The sequence below is a fragment of the Dysidea avara genome, chromosome 12, assembly GCF_963678975.1.
Source record: "Dysidea avara chromosome 12, odDysAvar1.4, whole genome shotgun sequence".
Classification (NCBI taxonomy): Eukaryota; Metazoa; Porifera; class Demospongiae; order Dictyoceratida; family Dysideidae; genus Dysidea; species Dysidea avara.
This window is the reverse complement of record NC_089283.1, coordinates 23,897,124-23,915,650: the sequence shown is the minus strand read 5'-3', so window position 1 is coordinate 23,915,650 and position 18,527 is coordinate 23,897,124. Positions and strand designations below refer to the sequence as shown.

At 39.6% G+C, this 18,527-nt stretch overlaps 1 protein-coding gene across 1 annotated transcript in view; it reads right to left on the bottom strand.

Annotated features, from left to right (window-relative positions):
- LOC136240439 (uncharacterized) overlaps nt 1-18,527 on the bottom strand; it is a 69,412-nt gene that overhangs the window by 293 nt on the left and 50,592 nt on the right. Inside the window, exons 26-44 of the mRNA XM_066031424.1 lie at nt 16,451-16,771; nt 16,055-16,396; nt 15,348-16,004; nt 12,253-12,573; nt 11,857-12,198; nt 11,150-11,806; nt 8,055-8,375; nt 7,659-8,000; nt 6,952-7,608; nt 5,381-5,719; nt 5,128-5,328; nt 4,944-5,075; nt 4,516-4,860; nt 4,143-4,460; nt 3,754-4,095; nt 3,478-3,663; nt 3,219-3,422; nt 210-3,162; nt 14-114 (exon numbers count right to left, since the gene is read on the bottom strand). Of these exons, the coding sequence (XP_065887496.1) occupies nt 14-114; nt 210-3,162; nt 3,219-3,422; nt 3,478-3,663; nt 3,754-4,095; nt 4,143-4,460; nt 4,516-4,860; nt 4,944-5,075; nt 5,128-5,328; nt 5,381-5,719; nt 6,952-7,608; nt 7,659-8,000; nt 8,055-8,375; nt 11,150-11,806; nt 11,857-12,198; nt 12,253-12,573; nt 15,348-16,004; nt 16,055-16,396; nt 16,451-16,771 (9,081 nt within the window). The remainder of the gene's footprint in view (nt 1-13; nt 115-209; nt 3,163-3,218; nt 3,423-3,477; nt 3,664-3,753; nt 4,096-4,142; nt 4,461-4,515; nt 4,861-4,943; nt 5,076-5,127; nt 5,329-5,380; nt 5,720-6,951; nt 7,609-7,658; nt 8,001-8,054; nt 8,376-11,149; nt 11,807-11,856; nt 12,199-12,252; nt 12,574-15,347; nt 16,005-16,054; nt 16,397-16,450; nt 16,772-18,527) is intronic.

The window sequence follows — 18,527 nt, the reverse complement described above, 5'->3', positions numbered from 1 at the left end:
GTGATGGACATACCAGATGCTTCTTTGCTCAGGGGATTCTCAAAGCCATCAAATGTAACTGTATCATCATCTAGCGACTTGATGTGTTTTAATTTATAACTTGCCCTGTGACGTCTATCAGTAGTAAGAAATTGATAATTTTATTTAAAATTTTTAGATATTAAGCATAATAATTTTAATGTAATAAAAAGTACCACTACATAACTCACCTCTTCATCACTATGACAACTATGATGGCCAAAATGATTACTATTATGATAATTACTGGAACAAGAACACCAATAACAATAATTCCGCTTCCAGTACCACTACTACTTTTACCATCTGTTTGACTGTCACTTGTTCGACCAATTATTATTGTTGTTAAACCACCTTTTGCTGTTGTTGTTGCTGGACCACCTTTTGTAGTTGTTGTTGTTGTTGAACCACCTACTGTTGTTGTTGGACCAATTATTATTGTTTTTGTTAAATCACTTGTTGGTGTTGTTAGATCACCTGTTGTTGTTGAACCACTTTTTGTTGGACCACTTGTTGTTGTTGCTGGACCACCTGTTGTTGTTGTTAGACCATCTGTAGATGTTGTTGGACTGCCTGTGGTTGTTGTTGTTAGACCTGTTGTTGCTGGACGACTTGTTGTTGTTGTTAGACTACCTGTTGTTGTTGTTGTTGTTAGACCACCTGTTGTTGTTGTAGTCAGACCACCTGTTGTTGTTATTGTTGCTAGATCATTTGTTGTTGAGGTTAGACCAGCTGTTGTTGATAGACTACCAGTTGTTGCTGTCAGACCACCTGTTGCTGTTGTTGAACTACCTGTGGTAATTGTTATTGTGGTAGTTGTTAGGCCACCTGTCGTTGTTGTCAGACCACTAGTTGCTGTTGCTGAACTACCTGTAGTAGTTGTTAGACCACCTGTTGTTGTTGTAAGACTAACTGTTGTTTTTGTTAGACTACCTGTTGTTGTTGTTAGACCACCTGTTGTTGTTGCTGGACCACTTGTTGGCGTTGTTGTTGCTGGACCACCTGTTGTTGTTGTTGGACTACCTGCAGCTGTTGTTGTTGTTGTTAGACCACCAGTTGTTGTTGTTGTTGAACCACCTGTGGTTGTTGTTGTTAGACTACCTGTTGTTGTTGTTGTTAGACTACTTGTTGTTGTTGCTGGACCACTTGTTGGCAATGTTGCTGTTAGACCAACTGTTGTTGTTGAACCACCCGTGGTTGTTGCTGCTGTTAGACTACCTGTTGTTGTTGTTGTTGCTGGACCACCTGTTGATGTTGATCCACCAGTTATTGTTGGACTACCTGCAGTTGTTGTTGTTGTTAGACCACCTGTTGTTGTTGTTAGACCACCTGTTGTTGTTGTTGGACCACTTGTTGGCGTTGTTGTTGCTGGACCACCTGTTGATGCTGGACCACCTGTTGATGCTGGACCACCAGTTATTGTTGGACTACCTGCAGTTGTTGTTGTTGTTAGACCACTTGTTGTTGTTGTTAGACCACCTGTTGTTGTTGGACCACCTGTTGATGCTGGACCACCAGTTATTGTTGGACTACCTGCAGTTGTTGTTAGGCCACCTGTTGTTGTTGTTGAACTACCTGTGGTTGTTGTTAGACCACCTGTCATTGTTGTTGTTGTTGAACCACTTGTTGGCATTGTTGTTGCTGGACCACCTGTTGATGCTGGACCACCTGTTGATGCTGGACCACCAGTTATTGTTGGACTACCTGCAGTTGTTGTTGTTGTTAGACCACTTGTTGTTGTTGTTAGACCACCTGTTGTTGTTGGACCACCTGTTGATGCTGGACCACCAGTTATTGTTGGACTACCTGCAGTTGTTGTTAGGCCACCTGTTGTTGTTGTTGAACTACCTGTGGTTGTTGTTAGACCACCTGTCATTGTTGTTGTTGTTGAACCACTTGTTGGCGTTGTTGTTGCTGGACCACCTGTTGATGCTGGACCACCTGTTGATGCTGGACCACCAGTTATTGTTGGACTACCTGCAGTTGTTGTTGTTAGACCACTTGTTGTTGTTGTTAGACCACCTGTTGTTGTTGGACCACCTGTTGATGCTGGACCACCAGTTATTGTTGGACTACCTGCAGTTGTTGTTGTTGTTAGACCACTTGTTGTTGTTGTTAGACCACCTGTTGTTGTTGGACCACCTGTTGATGCTGGACCACCAGTTATTGTTGGACTACCTGCAGTTGTTGTTGTTGTTAGACCACTTGTTGTTGTTGTTAGACCACCTGTTGTTGTTGGACCACCTGTTGATGCTGGACCACCAGTTATTGTTGGACTACCTGCAGTTGTTGTTGTTGTTAGACCACTTGTTGTTGTTGTTAGACCACCTGTTGTTGTTGGACCACCTGTTGATGCTGGACCACCAGTTATTGTTGGACTACCTGCAGTTGTTGTTAGGCCACCTGTTGTTGTTGTTGAACCACCTGTGGTTGTTGTTAGACCACCTGTCATTGTTGTTGTTGTTGAACCACTTGTTGGCGTTGTTGTTACTGGACCACCTGTTGATGCTGGACCACCAGTTGATGTTGGACTACCTGCAGTTGTTGTTGTTGTTAGGCCACCTGTTGTTGTTGTTGTTGAACCACCTGTTGTTGTCGTTGTTGCACCACCTGTGGTTGTTGTTAGACCGCCTGTTGTTGTTGTTAAACCACCTGTGATTGTTGTTAGACCACCTGTTGTTGTTATTGGACTGCTTGTTGTTGTTGGACCACCTGTTATTATTGTTGGACTGCCTGTGGTTGTTGTTGGACCACCTGTTATTGCGGTTGTCAGACCATTTGTTGTTGTTGGACTAACTGTTGTTGTTGTTGTTGACCCACCTGAGGTTGTTGTTGGACCACGTGTTATTGCTGTTGTCAGATCACCTGTTGTTGTTGGACCACCTGTGGTTGTTGTTGTCAGATCACTTGTTGTTGTTGGACCACCTGTGGTTGTTGTTGGACCACCTGTGGTTGTTGTTGTTGGACCACCTGTTATTGCAGTTGTCAGACCACCTGTTATTGTTGTTGTTGTCAGACCACCGGTAGTTGTTGGACCACTTGTGGTTGCTGTTAAACCACCTGTTATTGCTGTTGTCAGACCACCTATTATTGCTGTTGTCAGACCACCTGTGGTTGTTGTTGTTAGACCACCTGTTGTTGGACCTTCATATTAAAGAACACACAGATGTATTATAAACATTTTAAATCTTATTTCTTACCAACAGTCGTATTGCAGTCTTGTAAGCTTCCAACCCACTGGGCTCCACCAACAGGTGCATATTCACATCTTACAGTTTGTGTGGTATTATCAGGACAGGAGTAAGTGATAGTGGTGTTGACAGCGAAAGCTCCATCTGGTGATTCAGACATAACTACAACTGAGCTAGCTCCTTGCACTGTTGGTGCAGTACCACAAACTTGAGCTATTGGAAATCATCACATAAATTGTGTGTACATTAGATACGCAGGTTCACTTACGAATGCAAGCAAATGGATCACCAGTCCAGCTGGTTGATTCTGCCCTGCATTCTCTTTTGTTGTGATTATTGGATGGCAGATATCCATAGAAACAAGTTAGTGTTGCAACTGTCTTTGTTCCAGATGAGGCATCATAACTGATATACCCTCCTGTTGGGTCTGACAGTGTACCACACCTGGTCAGATCTATTATTTTTAAAACACACATAGTAATACTTGAGAATTAATGTAAAATAAATGCAGTGTATTGTGCTAAAAAAAGAACAAAAAAATTACCTAAGCACTGAACATTAGCTGGATAGCCAACAGAACATGTTTGTGATGGCTGATTGGTATATTCGGTGTAGTGACACTGATTAAGGTCAGTCTCTTGTCCACTACATCTCATCTCTGTGGCCCAATAACCAGTAGTACTCACTCCAAATACATTCCCTAATGGTACTTGTTGGGTAGTGTTAAATCCAAGGTATCTGCACACAACTAATGCATCATTGACATTCCACAGGTCTGCACAAATCTGAGCCCAGACATTATTGATTCTAATTTCAACTCTTCCTGACCCAATATCACTTCCCCCAAGTAATCTTACTCCTTGGATTGGCAGATTTGCTTGCTCTCCTGTAGGAAAGAAATTAAAGACATTTGTGATGTTGCAAGTTACTCACCAGTACACACTATTGCAACATCTTCACTGTGGGAACAATCACTATCTCCATAGCTAGGATGAGGACATGCACTCAGCCATCTTTCATCTCCCGTACACTGTACTTCATCCAGCCAAATTGGTTGACCATTAGTACCAACTGGGAATTCCATGGGGTTGGCAATTCTTGAGATTGTGCCCTGGTTTAGTTGACTACATACAACCTGGCCATCGAGCCTGTCAAAGTTGTCATCACAAACAGTCCCCCATCTTCCATTAAAGAATATTTCTACACGACCAGACCTGGCAGTGCCATTGCTCAGTCTCACAGGATAGATTGCTATATGAAATAGACACAAATAAGGACCATGTGTTAACATTACTTGTATACTTACAGAAGCAAATAACTCCAACATCTTCACTGTGGTCAGATGCACATTGAATTGGAGCATTAGGATTAAATCCAGGACAGTCAAACAGTGCTGTTTCATGACCAGTACACCTAACATTGCCAGTGACAATTGACTGTTCTTGATCAGCAACACCAAACATGCTATTTGTTGTAAATCCAGTAGTGAAATTGGTTGCTCCAGTGTAGCCTAGTTGTCTGCAAACAACATCAGCTTCAGTGAGTGACCAGCCATCATCACAGACAGTACTCCATGATCCACTAATGTTAACTTCAACACGACCAGCTCCAGGAGTGTCTCCAATTATTCTAACATTAGAAACTCCAGCACCTAAAATACAAAATGTTTTATTATAAGTAAATCATAAGCTTAAAAATTGCATGGGATCACTGTACAAATAGTTTGTTGCTCACCAATACATATTGCTCCAGCATCTTCGTTATGATCACAATCATTGTTACCAGCAATAAAAATACATTCACCCAGACTTCTTTCAGCTCCAGTACATTGTACTTCATCAAATTGTATCGGTGCAGTTTGTTCAGCTATAGATTAATATCAGTTGTTATGAAGATTGAAATGAATTATCCTTCTTACCTCCTCCATAGAATGAGTTTGTGGTTGCACCAATAGCTCCTGAATAACCGAGCTGACGACATACTACACTAGCATCAACCAAATCCCAGTCATCATCACACACAGTTCCCCACTGATCATTATAATACACCTCAACACGACCTTCACTATCAACATTTCCACCAACAAGTCTTGTTGGCAGTAATGGAGGTGTTGTAACATCTGTAGTAGTTTATAATCATAGTTAAACCACATCAAGCATTAATGAACTAACTTGTACACTGTACTCCTGCAACTTGGCTGGTAAGACAACTGTGCTGGAAATCAAAAGGACAGTCAACAATGGCTCCCTCTTGACCTAGACAGGCTACGTTGCTGATGAGAACTGGTACATCTCCCTGGCCAAACAAGTCAGCAGCTTGACGGATTCCTCGTGGAGTAAGAGTTGGCTGGCCCAGCTGCCTACATGCTACAGCAGCATCAAAGTCACTCCATCCCTCATTGCATATGCCGCTCCACTGATTGTTAATGCAGATCTCAATACGTCCAGCTAATACAGCCATGTTAGATCCATTCCTGAGTCTGATTGCTCCTTCCTCACAAGTTGGTGTTGCTGTGTGCCATGGACATTTTAATTACTTTAGTCAAGTACTATTGTTAATAAGCCAAGTATTTATCTATAAATGTTTTAAATAAGGAAACATATCAAACTTAAATTGAAAAGTGAAATAGGGTTCAAGGGATGAAATAAGATATATGAATATTCATGCAGGAAAATGTTATCACCATCTTTTCAATGCCAAAGTTGGCACTATCTGGATATCATCATTCTTATAACTTCACTTCACTACTTTTTATTGCTATAACTCTACTTCATTTAAACTTCCTGCACTTGTTTAATATACATGTGTGGCTGTGACTGCTTATCTTGAATGAACTATGTAATAGATTAAGGGCGTCTTGCTTTTTACAGCAAAAAGCTAGATCATTATGGGCGTAGTTGTCATGCTCTAATCGTTTAAAAGTATGGTGGCACATTATGATGTGTTTGCCATGCAGGTCTGTGATAAGGCATAATAGGCAGGCAAAAGTATTTAGAATAATTCCAGCATAACAGTCAAATTTTTGTGCTTTGGAAAATTTGATTTGATTTGATTTATAATTTAATGTTATGGTAGTCGGCAATAGCCATTCTTCCCTACCAGAGCACACACACCATAGCATAACAAGTGTAGTGTGTACATTTGAGATATTCTAATAGAACAGTCACTCAAATAGAACAGTCATCCTATTAGAAAGTTCATTAACAAATATATTTGAAATTAAATATCTGTGTAAATGCTATTCCTCTAGGGATCTGTAAGAAAGCTGAAAAATCATGTGAATACAGAGCCAAAATCTTGTAACTAAAACTCTGTGGAGTGATAAAACACCAGACCCAGTGATGATGTCATCTCACAATCTAGGCATGTGCCAAAGTACAAATATAAACACTATGATTTTATTCTCTTATCTTACCATGCTATTCCTGACAAGACAAACACAAAGTAGGGTAAAGCAATCCCTAAAGCCAGCCACTGGCTGTATTTAGAGCTTTATACATACAACAAGAAGTGATATCTACATCAAACAGCCATGCTGTGAAAAAGGGTGTAGCCCCCAAACTGAAACACCAGGGAAAAAACCCTTGAAATCAAAGGTGGTGGCTAAGACATAGCTGCAAAGATGTTAATAACTATCATTGTACATGATTAGACTATATATGACTATACAAATATGAGCAGATTGATTTTGGTAACCAATGTTTATGTTTGTGCACAAATGGCAATTCATAGAAGTACTTACCTGCTGAACAAACAACACCAGCATCTTCAAAATGACCACAGTTGTGGTCTCCCCATCCATTATTTGAACAGTCTTCTATTCTTGTCTCATTTCCTATACACTCTACATTGTCCAACCAAATGGTACCTGTTCCCTGTCCAAAGCTGGCGAGGCTTGTTGCTTGTAAGGCACGTCCAAATCCAAGTTGTCTACAAATCACATGAGCATCCTCAATATCCCAGAGGTCATCACAGATTGTTCCCCATGTTCCAAGGTACAGTACTTCAACTCTTCCCTCTAGCTCACTGCTTCCACCAACGAGTCTGATTTCAGTTGGTGGTGGTGGAGTAGTGCTATTGCGACATCTCACAGAGACATCTTCCCTGTGCTGACAGTTGTGAACAGCATATCCATTGAAGGTGCAGTTTCCAAGACAATTGTCATCAGCTGCACACTGTACATTATCCATCCAAATGGTTCCAGTACCTTCACCAAAGTGGGCATTGTAGTAATATGTCACTGCTCCAGAGTAACCAAGTTGTATACAGACAGTGTTAGATTCTTCTTGACCCCACAAATCATCACACACAGTTCCCCAAGTGTTGTTATAGTACACTTCTACTCTACCCTCATACTGGTCACTTCCACCAACAAGACGTACTGGAGGACAGCTAGGTACTGTAAATGTACACAATTACTATATATTTAAACAGACATTTTATACATACTTAAGCATTCGGCTGAGGCATCTTCAGAGTGTCCACAATTATGGCTGCCAATTTGATTACCACCACAAGTAAAAAGATCGGGTTCAGTTCCAAGACAGCTTAAATTATCTAGCCAAATTGGTCCAGTTCCTTGACCATATCTAGCAAATTGTGGGGCAGCCACAGCATCAGGATATCCAAGTTGACGGCAAACCACTCTAGCATCAGTTATTCCCCAGAGGTCATCACAGACAGTACCCCACTGTGCATTGTCAAATCCACCAGTACTGTTGGTGTAAACTTCTACACGACCTGTATGCTCGTTGGGCCCATTAACCAATCTCACTGGATGGACGGGTATGTCTACAAAAGTTATTCATTCTTTAAAATCATATTTACAAGTGAAACACCTCTTACTTGTGCACTGAACACTAGCATCTTCTGAATGAATACAGTTGTGTGTTCCAATTCCATTGTGAGGACACTGATCAAGTCGAGACTCAGTTCCATTACAGTGTACATCATCAAGCCAAATTGGCCCTGTTCCCTGTCCAAACTGTGATGTACGATAGGCAAACACTGCACGCAGAAAGCCAAGCTGTCGACACACAACAGTGGCATCATTCAAATCCCAGAAATCATCACAGACTGTGCCCCATTCTCCATAAAAGATTTCTACACGACCTTCATTGTCAGAAGAACCACCAACCAAACGAAGTGTACCATTACTTGCTGTACCTATGTATACACAAATAACATAGTAAAATGAGTAAAGTGATTTAATATTACCTGTTGTTGTTAATAAGCTAGTAGGTATATTATGTATAACAAAGTGTTAAAACAAAGGGGAACAATGTGATTTAATTAATTCCATACTTTTAGCCTATGTACTAGGAGAGTTAAGTTGGGGCTTAAATTCATATGTGAGGTGATGATCTTCCTTAGTATGTAGAAATCTTGGAATGGAATGGGAATGGATGCTATCATTTGACTTTTTTCAATTTGTAAGCCTTTTCATGCTTCAACAGTTGGACTTTTAAAATGTTTAGACGATTTCTATCATTCACAGTTAACAACCTAGCTAGTCTATAGCCTATACCATCCAATTCATAGATTTTCAATGCAGCTCCCTGGTGGAATAACACCTATAAATTTTTACTGCTCTTCTATTAGACTGTATCAATTATTTTAGTAGGATTCAAAAATGCTGCAAAGAAGCATTGTTCTGTAAAATCTTTTGCTTGACAGTGACCTCCTTTATCAGACATTTTCTGTTGGTCCCACTTTCCTGTCCCATTACCAAAACCTCAAGCTGGGTCAATTTGGTAGAACCAAAGTAACAACTAGTAGTTATAGTGAAAAAACAAAGTACAGGCAAAATCAAACTAGCTAACACCACTAGTGGCTAATAGCTACACTACCATATTGTTGGTTTTGACCATACAGGTAAACTATACTTGAAGCTGGTTTTTAACAGATGGCTTTTCTGGGTGGTGTGACAAGCTCAAATGGCAGTTTCTGGCCTTGTGAAGGACCTGATTCTACAAGAATCACTAGTGTTAGGTGGATGGCCTCACTGCTTGATACAGTTTGCCAAACTTTTTTCTGTGTGCTTTTTGTAGCATATCAGCCTCTAAGGAGCCAGCACAGCCCAGTATTCTCATGTGTGGACTTCAATCATCCATTTTTAAGTCTATCTCTTGCCCACTGCTCTATCTCCTCACCTCCCATCCCTTGTGATGTGACTTTGCTTGTCCAACTGATCAACTTTCTATCTTATTTAGTGGGAAACTGCATGCAGCTACAACTACTGAAAACAGTCCAAAAGGTGATAAACTGATGTATATCTTGTGTAAATTTCATACTCATGCTCTTCTCTCAGAAAATTATCATGGCTTAAATTCTTTAAAACCGTATAACTAGCTATCTTGAAACTTCTAATGTGCCGATTTTGATCATTTTTCTAAATCCAATCTAGCAATATAATAATAGACCATACATTAAAAGGTTCTAGTTGTCTTCCTGCAGTATATAATAGAAAAAGACAAGTAAAGTGAGACCCCAAAACTGGCTATAGGCCAGAATTGGGCTTATACAATTACAAAAAGAAGTAATATCTCTGCCAAAACAGCCAGCTGTGTAAAAAGGATGCACCCCTCCCCCCTCCCCCCAAAATGCCAAGTTGCAAGATCAAAGGTAGCAGCTAAGAAATGGCAGTTATGATGCTAATTCCAATCATTTTTAATGCACCCATTTCATAGCTTAGCTGTTTTGGTAGAGATATAATAATATACCAACGCTTATTGACAAAAAATGGTTACAGCATGGAGGGAGTAAGAACCATAAAATTTATACAGAGATGTATACAGGGTGAAACATGAGCTAACGAGAAACAGACTCCAGACCATCCCCTCTTGGTACCCCGTGCATGACAACGGCATACAGGAAATTAAAAGGCATTTTACTTCTGCGCTTACATGCAGTTCTACATGTGAAAGACATTAATTTTATTTACTAGCTACTGTGCTTTAGCATTTATGTATTTGTAAAATCTAATGGTGAACATGATATACATAGTTGATGATTGGAGGATAATTGCTACTTATTGTTGCCTAGTCTGTGGTATATAGCTGTTTGTGCTACAATAATCTAAGTTGCGCTGCATTTCCAGTACGTATGTGAGTAGTATAACTGTCTGAAAATCGTAATTGATGGTTACTCTAGCAGGGGGCATGATATGGTCTAAAGTTAACATCATGTGGACATTAATGGAGTTTGAATATGCTCCTTAGCAATTTCAAATGGCTGTGTATCCATAGAATATTCATAAAACATCTACAATTGTGAATAAATCAGCATAATTCCTATGAGGTTATAATGCCATAGCATAACAAGTGTAGTGTGCACAATTGAGATACTTTAATAGAACAGTCACTCAAATAGAACAGTCGTCCTATTAGAACGTTCATTAACAAATGTATTTGAAATTAAATATCTGTGTAAATGCTATTCCTCTAGGGACCTGTTAGAAAGCTGAAAAATCATGTGAATACAGAGCCAAAATCTTGTAACTAAAACTCTGTGGAGTGATAAAACACCAGACCCAGTGATTGCTTCATCTCCCAATCTAGGTATGTGCCAATATACAAATATTTAATACTACAATTTTGTTCTCTTATCTTACCATGCTATTCCTGACAAGACAAACACAAGGTAGGGTAAAGCAATCCCTAAAGCCAGCCATTGGCTGTATTTAGAGCTTTATACATACAACAAGAAGTGATATCTACATCAAACAGCCATGCTGTGAAAAAGGGTGTAGCCCCCAAACTGAAACACCAGGGAAAAAACCCTTGAAATCAAAGGTGGTGGCTAAGAAATAGCTGCAAAGATGTTAATGGCTATCATTGTACATGATTAGACTATATATGACTATACAAATATGAGCAGATTGATTTTGGTAACCAATGTTTATGTTTTGTGCACGAATGGCAATTCATAGAAGTACTTACCTGCTGAACAAACAACACCAGCATCTTCAAAGTGACCACAGTTGTGGTCTCCCCATCCATTATTTGAACAGTCTTCTATTCTTGTCTCATTTCCTATACACTCTACATTGTCCAACCAAATGGTACCTGTTCCCTGTCCAAAGCTGGCGAGGCTTGTTGCTTGTAAGGCACGTCCAAATCCAAGTTGTCTACAAATCACATGAGCATCCTCAATATCCCAGAGGTCATCACAGATTGTTCCCCATGTTCCAAGGTACAGTACTTCAACTCTTCCCTCTAGCTCACTGCTTCCACCGACGAGTCTGATTTCTATTGGTGGTGGTGGAGTAGTGCTATTGCGACATCTCACAGAGACATCTTCCCTGTGCTGACAGTTGTGAACAGCATATCCATTGAAGGTGCAGTTTCCAAGACAATTGTCATCAGCCGCACACTGTACATTATCCATCCAAATGGTTCCAGTACCTTCACCAAAGTGGGCATTATAGTAGTATGTCACTGCTCCAGAGTAACCAAGTTGTATACAGACAGTGTTAGATTCTTCTTGACCCCACAAATCATCACACACAGTTCCCCAAGTGTTGTTATAGTACACTTCTACTCTACCTTCATACTGGTCACTTCCACCAACAAGACGTACTGGAGGACAGCTAGGTACTGTAAATGTACACAATTACTATATATTTAAACAGACATTTTATGCATACTTAAGCATTCGGCTGAGGCATCTTCAGAGTGTCCACAATTATGGCTGCCAATTTGATTACCACCACATGTAAAAAGATCGGGCTCAGTTCCAAGACAGCTTAAATTATCTAGCCAAATTGGTCCAGTTCCTTGACCATATCTAGCAAATTGTGGGGCAGCCACAGCATCAGGATATCCAAGTTGACGGCAAACCACTCTAGCATCAGTTATTCCCCAGAGGTCATCACAGACAGTACCCCACTGTGCATTGTCAAATCCACCAGTACTGTTGGTGTAAACTTCTACACGACCTGTATGCTCGTTGGGCCCATTAACCAATCTCACTGGATGGACGGGTATGTCTACAAAAGTTATTCATTCTTTAAAATCATATTTACAAGTGAAACACCTCTTACTTGTGCACTGAACACTAGCATCTTCTGAATGAATACAGTTGTGTGTTCCAATTCCATTGTGAGGACACTGATCAAGTCGAGACTCAGTTCCATTACAGTGTACATCATCAAGCCAAATTGGTCCTGTTCCCTGTCCAAACTGTGATGTACGATAGGCAAACACTGCACGCAGAAAGCCAAGCTGTCGACACACAACAGTGGCATCATTCAAATCCCAGAAATCATCACAGACTGTGCCCCATTCTCCATAAAAGATTTCTACACGACCTTCATTGTCAGAAGAACCACCAACCAAACGAAGTGTACCATTACTTGCTGTACCTATGTATACACAAATAACATAGTAAAATGAGTAAAGTGATTTAATATTACCTGTTGTTGTTAATAAGCTAGTAGGTATATTATGTATAACAAAGTGTTAAAACAAAGGGGAACAATGTGATTTAATTAATTCCATACTTTTAGCCTATGTACTAGGAGAGTTAAGTTGGGGCTTAAATTCATATGTGAGGTGATGATCTTCCTTAGTATGTAGAAATCTTGGAATGGAATGGGAATGGATGCTATCATTTGACTTTTTTCAATTTGTAAGCCTTTTCATGCTTCAACAGTTGGACTTTTAAAATGTTTAGACGATTTCTATCATTCACAGTTAACAACCTAGCTAGTCTATAGCCTATACCATCCAATTCATAGATTTTCAATGCAGCTCCCTGGTGGAATAACACCTATAAATTTTTACTGCTCTTCTATTAGACTGTATCAATTATTTTAGTAGGATTCAAAAATGCTGCAAAGAAGCATTGTTCTGTAAAATCTTTTGCTTGACAGTGACCTCCTTTATCAGACATTTTCTGTTGGTCCCACTTTCCTGTCCCATTACCAAAACCTCAAGCTGGGTCAATTTGGTAGAACCAAAGTAACAACTAGTAGTTATAGTGAAAAAACAAAGTACAGGCAAAATCAAACTAGCTAACACCACTAGTGGCTAATAGCTACACTACCATATTGTTGGTTTTGACCATACAGGTAAACTATACTTGAAGCTGGTTTTTAACAGATGGCTTTTCTGGGTGGTGTGACAAGCTCAAATGGCAGTTTCTGGCCTTGTGAAGGACCTGATTCTACAAGAATCACTAGTGTTAGGTGGATGGCCTCACTGCTTGATACAGTTTGCCAAACTTTTTTCTGTGTGCTTTTTGTAGCATATCAGCCTCTAAGGAGCCAGCACAGCCCAGTATTCTCATGTGTGGACTTCAATCATCCATTTTTAAGTCTATCTCTTGCCCACTGCTCTATCTCCTCACCTCCCATCCCTTGTGATGTGACTTTGCTTGTCCAACTGATCAACTTTCTATCTTATTTAGTGGGAAACTGCATGCAGCTACAACTACTGAAAACAGTCCAAAAGGTGATAAACTGATGTATATCTTGTGTAAATTTCATACTCATGCTCTTCTCTCAGAAAATTATCATGGCTTAAATTCTTTAAAACCGTATAACTAGCTATCTTGAAACTTCTAATGTGCCGATTTTGATCATTTTTCTAAATCCAATCTAGCAATATAATAATAGACCATACATTAAAAGGTTCTAGTTGTCTTCCTGCAGTATATAATAGAAAAAGACAAGTAAAGTGAGACCCCAAAACTGGCTATAGGCCAGAATTGGGCTTATACAATTACAAAAAGAAGTAATATCTCTGCCAAAACAGCCAGCTGTGTAAAAAGGATGCACCCCTCCCCCCTCCCCCCAAAATGCCAAGTTGCAAGATCAAAGGTAGCAGCTAAGAAATGGCAGTTATGATGCTAATTCCAATCATTTTTAATGCACCCATTTCATAGCTTAGCTGTTTTGGTAGAGATATAATAATATACCAACGCTTATTGACAAAAAATGGTTACAGCATGGAGGGAGTAAGAACCATAAAATTTATACAGAGATGTATACAGGGTGAAACATGAGCTAACGAGAAACAGACTCCAGACCATCCCCTCTTGGTACCCCGTGCATGACAACGGCATACAGGAAATTAAAAGGCATTTTACTTCTGCGCTTACATGCAGTTCTACATGTGAAAGACATTAATTTTATTTACTAGCTACTGTGCTTTAGCATTTATGTATTTGTAAAATCTAATGGTGAACATGATATACATAGTTGATGATTGGAGGATAATTGCTACTTATTGTTGCCTAGTCTGTGGTATATAGCTGTTTGTGCTACAATAATCTAAGTTGCTGCATTTCCAGTACGTATGTGAGTAGTATAACTGTCTGAAAATCGTAATTGATGGTTACTCTAGCAGGGGGGCATGATATGGTCTAAAGTTAACATCATGTGGACATTAATGGAGTTTGAATATGCTCCTTAGCAATTTCAAAATGGCTGTGTATCCATAGAATATTCATAAAACATCTACAATTGTGAATAAATCAGCATAATTCCTATGAGGTTATAATGCCATAGCATAACAAGTGTAGTGTGCACAATTGAGATACTTTAATAGAACAGTCACTCAAATAGAACAGTCGTCCTATTAGAACGTTCATTAACAAATGTATTTGAAATTAAATATCTGTGTAAATGCTATTCCTCTAGGGACCTGTTAGAAAGCTGAAAAATCATGTGAATACAGAGCCAAAATCTTGTAACTAAAACTCTGTGGAGTGATAAAACACCAGACCCAGTGATTGCTTCATCTCCCAATCTAGGTATGTGCCAATATACAAATATTTAATACTACAATTTTGTTCTCTTATCTTACCATGCTATTCCTGACAAGACAAACACAAGGTAGGGTAAAGCAATCCCTAAAGCCAGCCATTGGCTGTATTTAGAGCTTTATACATACAACAAGAAGTGATATCTACATCAAACAGCCATGCTGTGAAAAAGGGTGTAGCCCCCAAACTGAAACACCAGGGAAAAAACCCTTGAAATCAAAGGTGGTGGCTAAGAAATAGCTGCAAAGATGTTAATGGCTATCATTGTACATGATTAGACTATATATGACTATACAAATATGAGCAGATTGATTTTGGTAACCAATGTTTATGTTTTGTGCACGAATGGCAATTCATAGAAGTACTTACCTGCTGAACAAACAACACCAGCATCTTCAAAGTGACCACAGTTGTGGTCTCCCCATCCATTATTTGAACAGTCTTCTATTCTTGTCTCATTTCCTATACACTCTACATTGTCCAACCAAATGGTACCTGTTCCCTGTCCAAAGCTGGCGAGGCTTGTTGCTTGTAAGGCACGTCCAAATCCAAGTTGTCTACAAATCACATGAGCATCCTCAATATCCCAGAGGTCATCACAGATTGTTCCCCATGTTCCAAGGTACAGTACTTCAACTCTTCCCTCTAGCTCACTGCTTCCACCGACGAGTCTGATTTCTATTGGTGGTGGTGGAGTAGTGCTATTGCGACATCTCACAGAGACATCTTCCCTGTGCTGACAGTTGTGAACAGCATATCCATTGAAGGTGCAGTTTCCAAGACAATTGTCATCAGCCGCACACTGTACATTATCCATCCAAATGGTTCCAGTACCTTCACCAAAGTGGGCATTATAGTAGTATGTCACTGCTCCAGAGTAACCAAGTTGTATACAGACAGTGTTAGATTCTTCTTGACCCCACAAATCATCACACACAGTTCCCCAAGTGTTGTTATAGTACACTTCTACTCTACCTTCATACTGGTCACTTCCACCAACAAGACGTACTGGAGGACAGCTAGGTACTGTAAATGTACACAATTACTATATATTTAAACAGACATTTTATGCATACTTAAGCATTCGGCTGAGGCATCTTCAGAGTGTCCACAATTATGGCTGCCAATTTGATTACCACCACATGTAAAAAGATCGGGCTCAGTTCCAAGACAGCTTAAATTATCTAGCCAAATTGGTCCAGTTCCTTGACCATATCTAGCAAATTGTGGGGCAGCCACAGCATCAGGATATCCAAGTTGACGGCAAACCACTCTAGCATCAGTTATTCCCCAGAGGTCATCACAGACAGTACCCCACTGTGCATTGTCAAATCCACCAGTACTGTTGGTGTAAACTTCTACACGACCTGTATGCTCGTTGGGCCCATTAACCAATCTCACTGGATGGACGGGTATGTCTACAAAAGTTATTCATTCTTTAAAATCATATTTACAAGTGAAACACCTCTTACTTGTGCACTGAACACTAGCATCTTCTGAATGAATACAGTTGTGTGTTCCAATTCCATTGTGAGGACACTGATCAAGTCGAGACTCAGTTCCATTACAGTGTACATCATCAAGCCAAATTGGTCCTGTTCCCTGTCCAAACTGTGATGTACGATAGGCAAACACTGCACGCAGAAAGCCAAGCTGTCGACACACAACAGTGGCATCATTCAAATCCCAGAAATCATCACAGACTGTGCCCCATTCTCCATAAAAGATTTCTACACGACCTTCATTGTCAGAAGAACCACCAACCAAACGAAGTGTACCATTACTTGCTGTACCTATGTATACACAAATAACATAGTAAAATGAGTAAAGTGATTTAATATTACCTGTTGTTGTTAATAAGCTAGTAGGTATATTATGTATAACAAAGTGTTAAAACAAAGGGGAACAATGTGATTTAATTAATTCCATACTTTTAGCCTATGTACTAGGAGAGTTAAGTTGGGGCTTAAATTCATATGTGAGGTGATGATCTTCCTTAGTATGTAGAAATCTTGGAATGGAATGGGAATGGATGCTATCATTTGACTTTTTTCAATTTGTAAGCCTTTTCATGCTTCAACAGTTGGACTTTTAAAATGTTTAGACGATTTCTATCATTCACAGTTAACAACCTAGCTAGTCTATAGCCTATACCATCCAATTCATAGATTTTCAATGCAGCTCCCTGGTGGAATAACACCTATAAATTTTTACTGCTCTTCTATTAGACTGTATCAATTATTTTAGTAGGATTCAAAAATGCTGCAAAGAAGCATTGTTCTGTAAAATCTTTTGCTTGACAGTGACCTCCTTTATCAGACATTTTCTGTTGGTCCCACTTTCCTGTCCCATTACCAAAACCTCAAGCTGGGTCAATTTGGTAGAACCAAAGTAACAACTAGTAGTTATAGTGAAAAAACAAAGTACAGGCAAAATCAAACTAGCTAACACCACTAGTGGCTAATAGCTACACTACCATATTGTTGGTTTTGACCATACAGGTAAACTATACTTGAAGCTGGTTTTTAACAGATGGCTTTTCTGGGTGGTGTGACAAGCTCAAATGGCAGTTTCTGGCCTTGTGAAGGACCTGATTCTACAAGAATCACTAGTGTTAGGTGGATGGCCTCACTGCTTGATACAGTTTGCCAAACTTTTTTCTGTGTGCTTTTTGTAGCATATCAGCCTCTAAGGAGCCAGCACAGCCCAGTATTCTCATGTGTGGACTTCAATCATCCATTTTTAAGTCTATCTCTTGCCCACTGCTCTATCTCCTCACCTCCCATCCCTTGTGATGTGACTTTGCTTGTCCAACTGATCAACTTTCTATCTTATTTAGTGGGAAACTGCATGCAGCTACAACTACTGAAAACAGTCCAAAAGGTGATAAACTGATGTATATCTTGTGTAAATTTCATACTCATGCTCTTCTCTCAGAAAATTATCATGGCTTAAATTCTTTAAAACCGTATAACTAGCTATCTTGAAACTTCTAATGTGCCGATTTTGATCATTTTTCTAAATCCAATCTAGCAATATAATAATAGACCATACATTAAAAGGTTCTAGTTGTCTTCCTGCAGTATATAATAGAAAAAGACAAGTAAAGTGAGACCCCAAAACTGGCTATAGGCCAGAATTGGGCTTATACAATTACAAAAAGAAGTAATATCTCTGCCAAAACAGCCAGCTGTGTAAAAAGGATGCACCCCTCCCCCCTCCCCCCAAAATGCCAAGTTGCAAGATCAAAGGTAGCAGCTAAGAAATGGCAGTTATGATGCTAATTCCAATCATTTTTAATGCACCCATTTCATAGCTTAGCTGTTTTGGTAGAGATATAATAATATACCAACGCTTATTGACAAAAAATGGTTACAGCATGGAGGGAGTAAGAACCATAAAATTTATACAGAGATGTATACAGGGTGAAACATGAGCTAACGAGAAACAGACTCCAGACCATCCCCTCTTGGTACCCCGTGCATGACAACGGCATACAGGAAATTAAAAGGCATTTTACTTCTGCGCTTACATGCAGTTCTACATGTG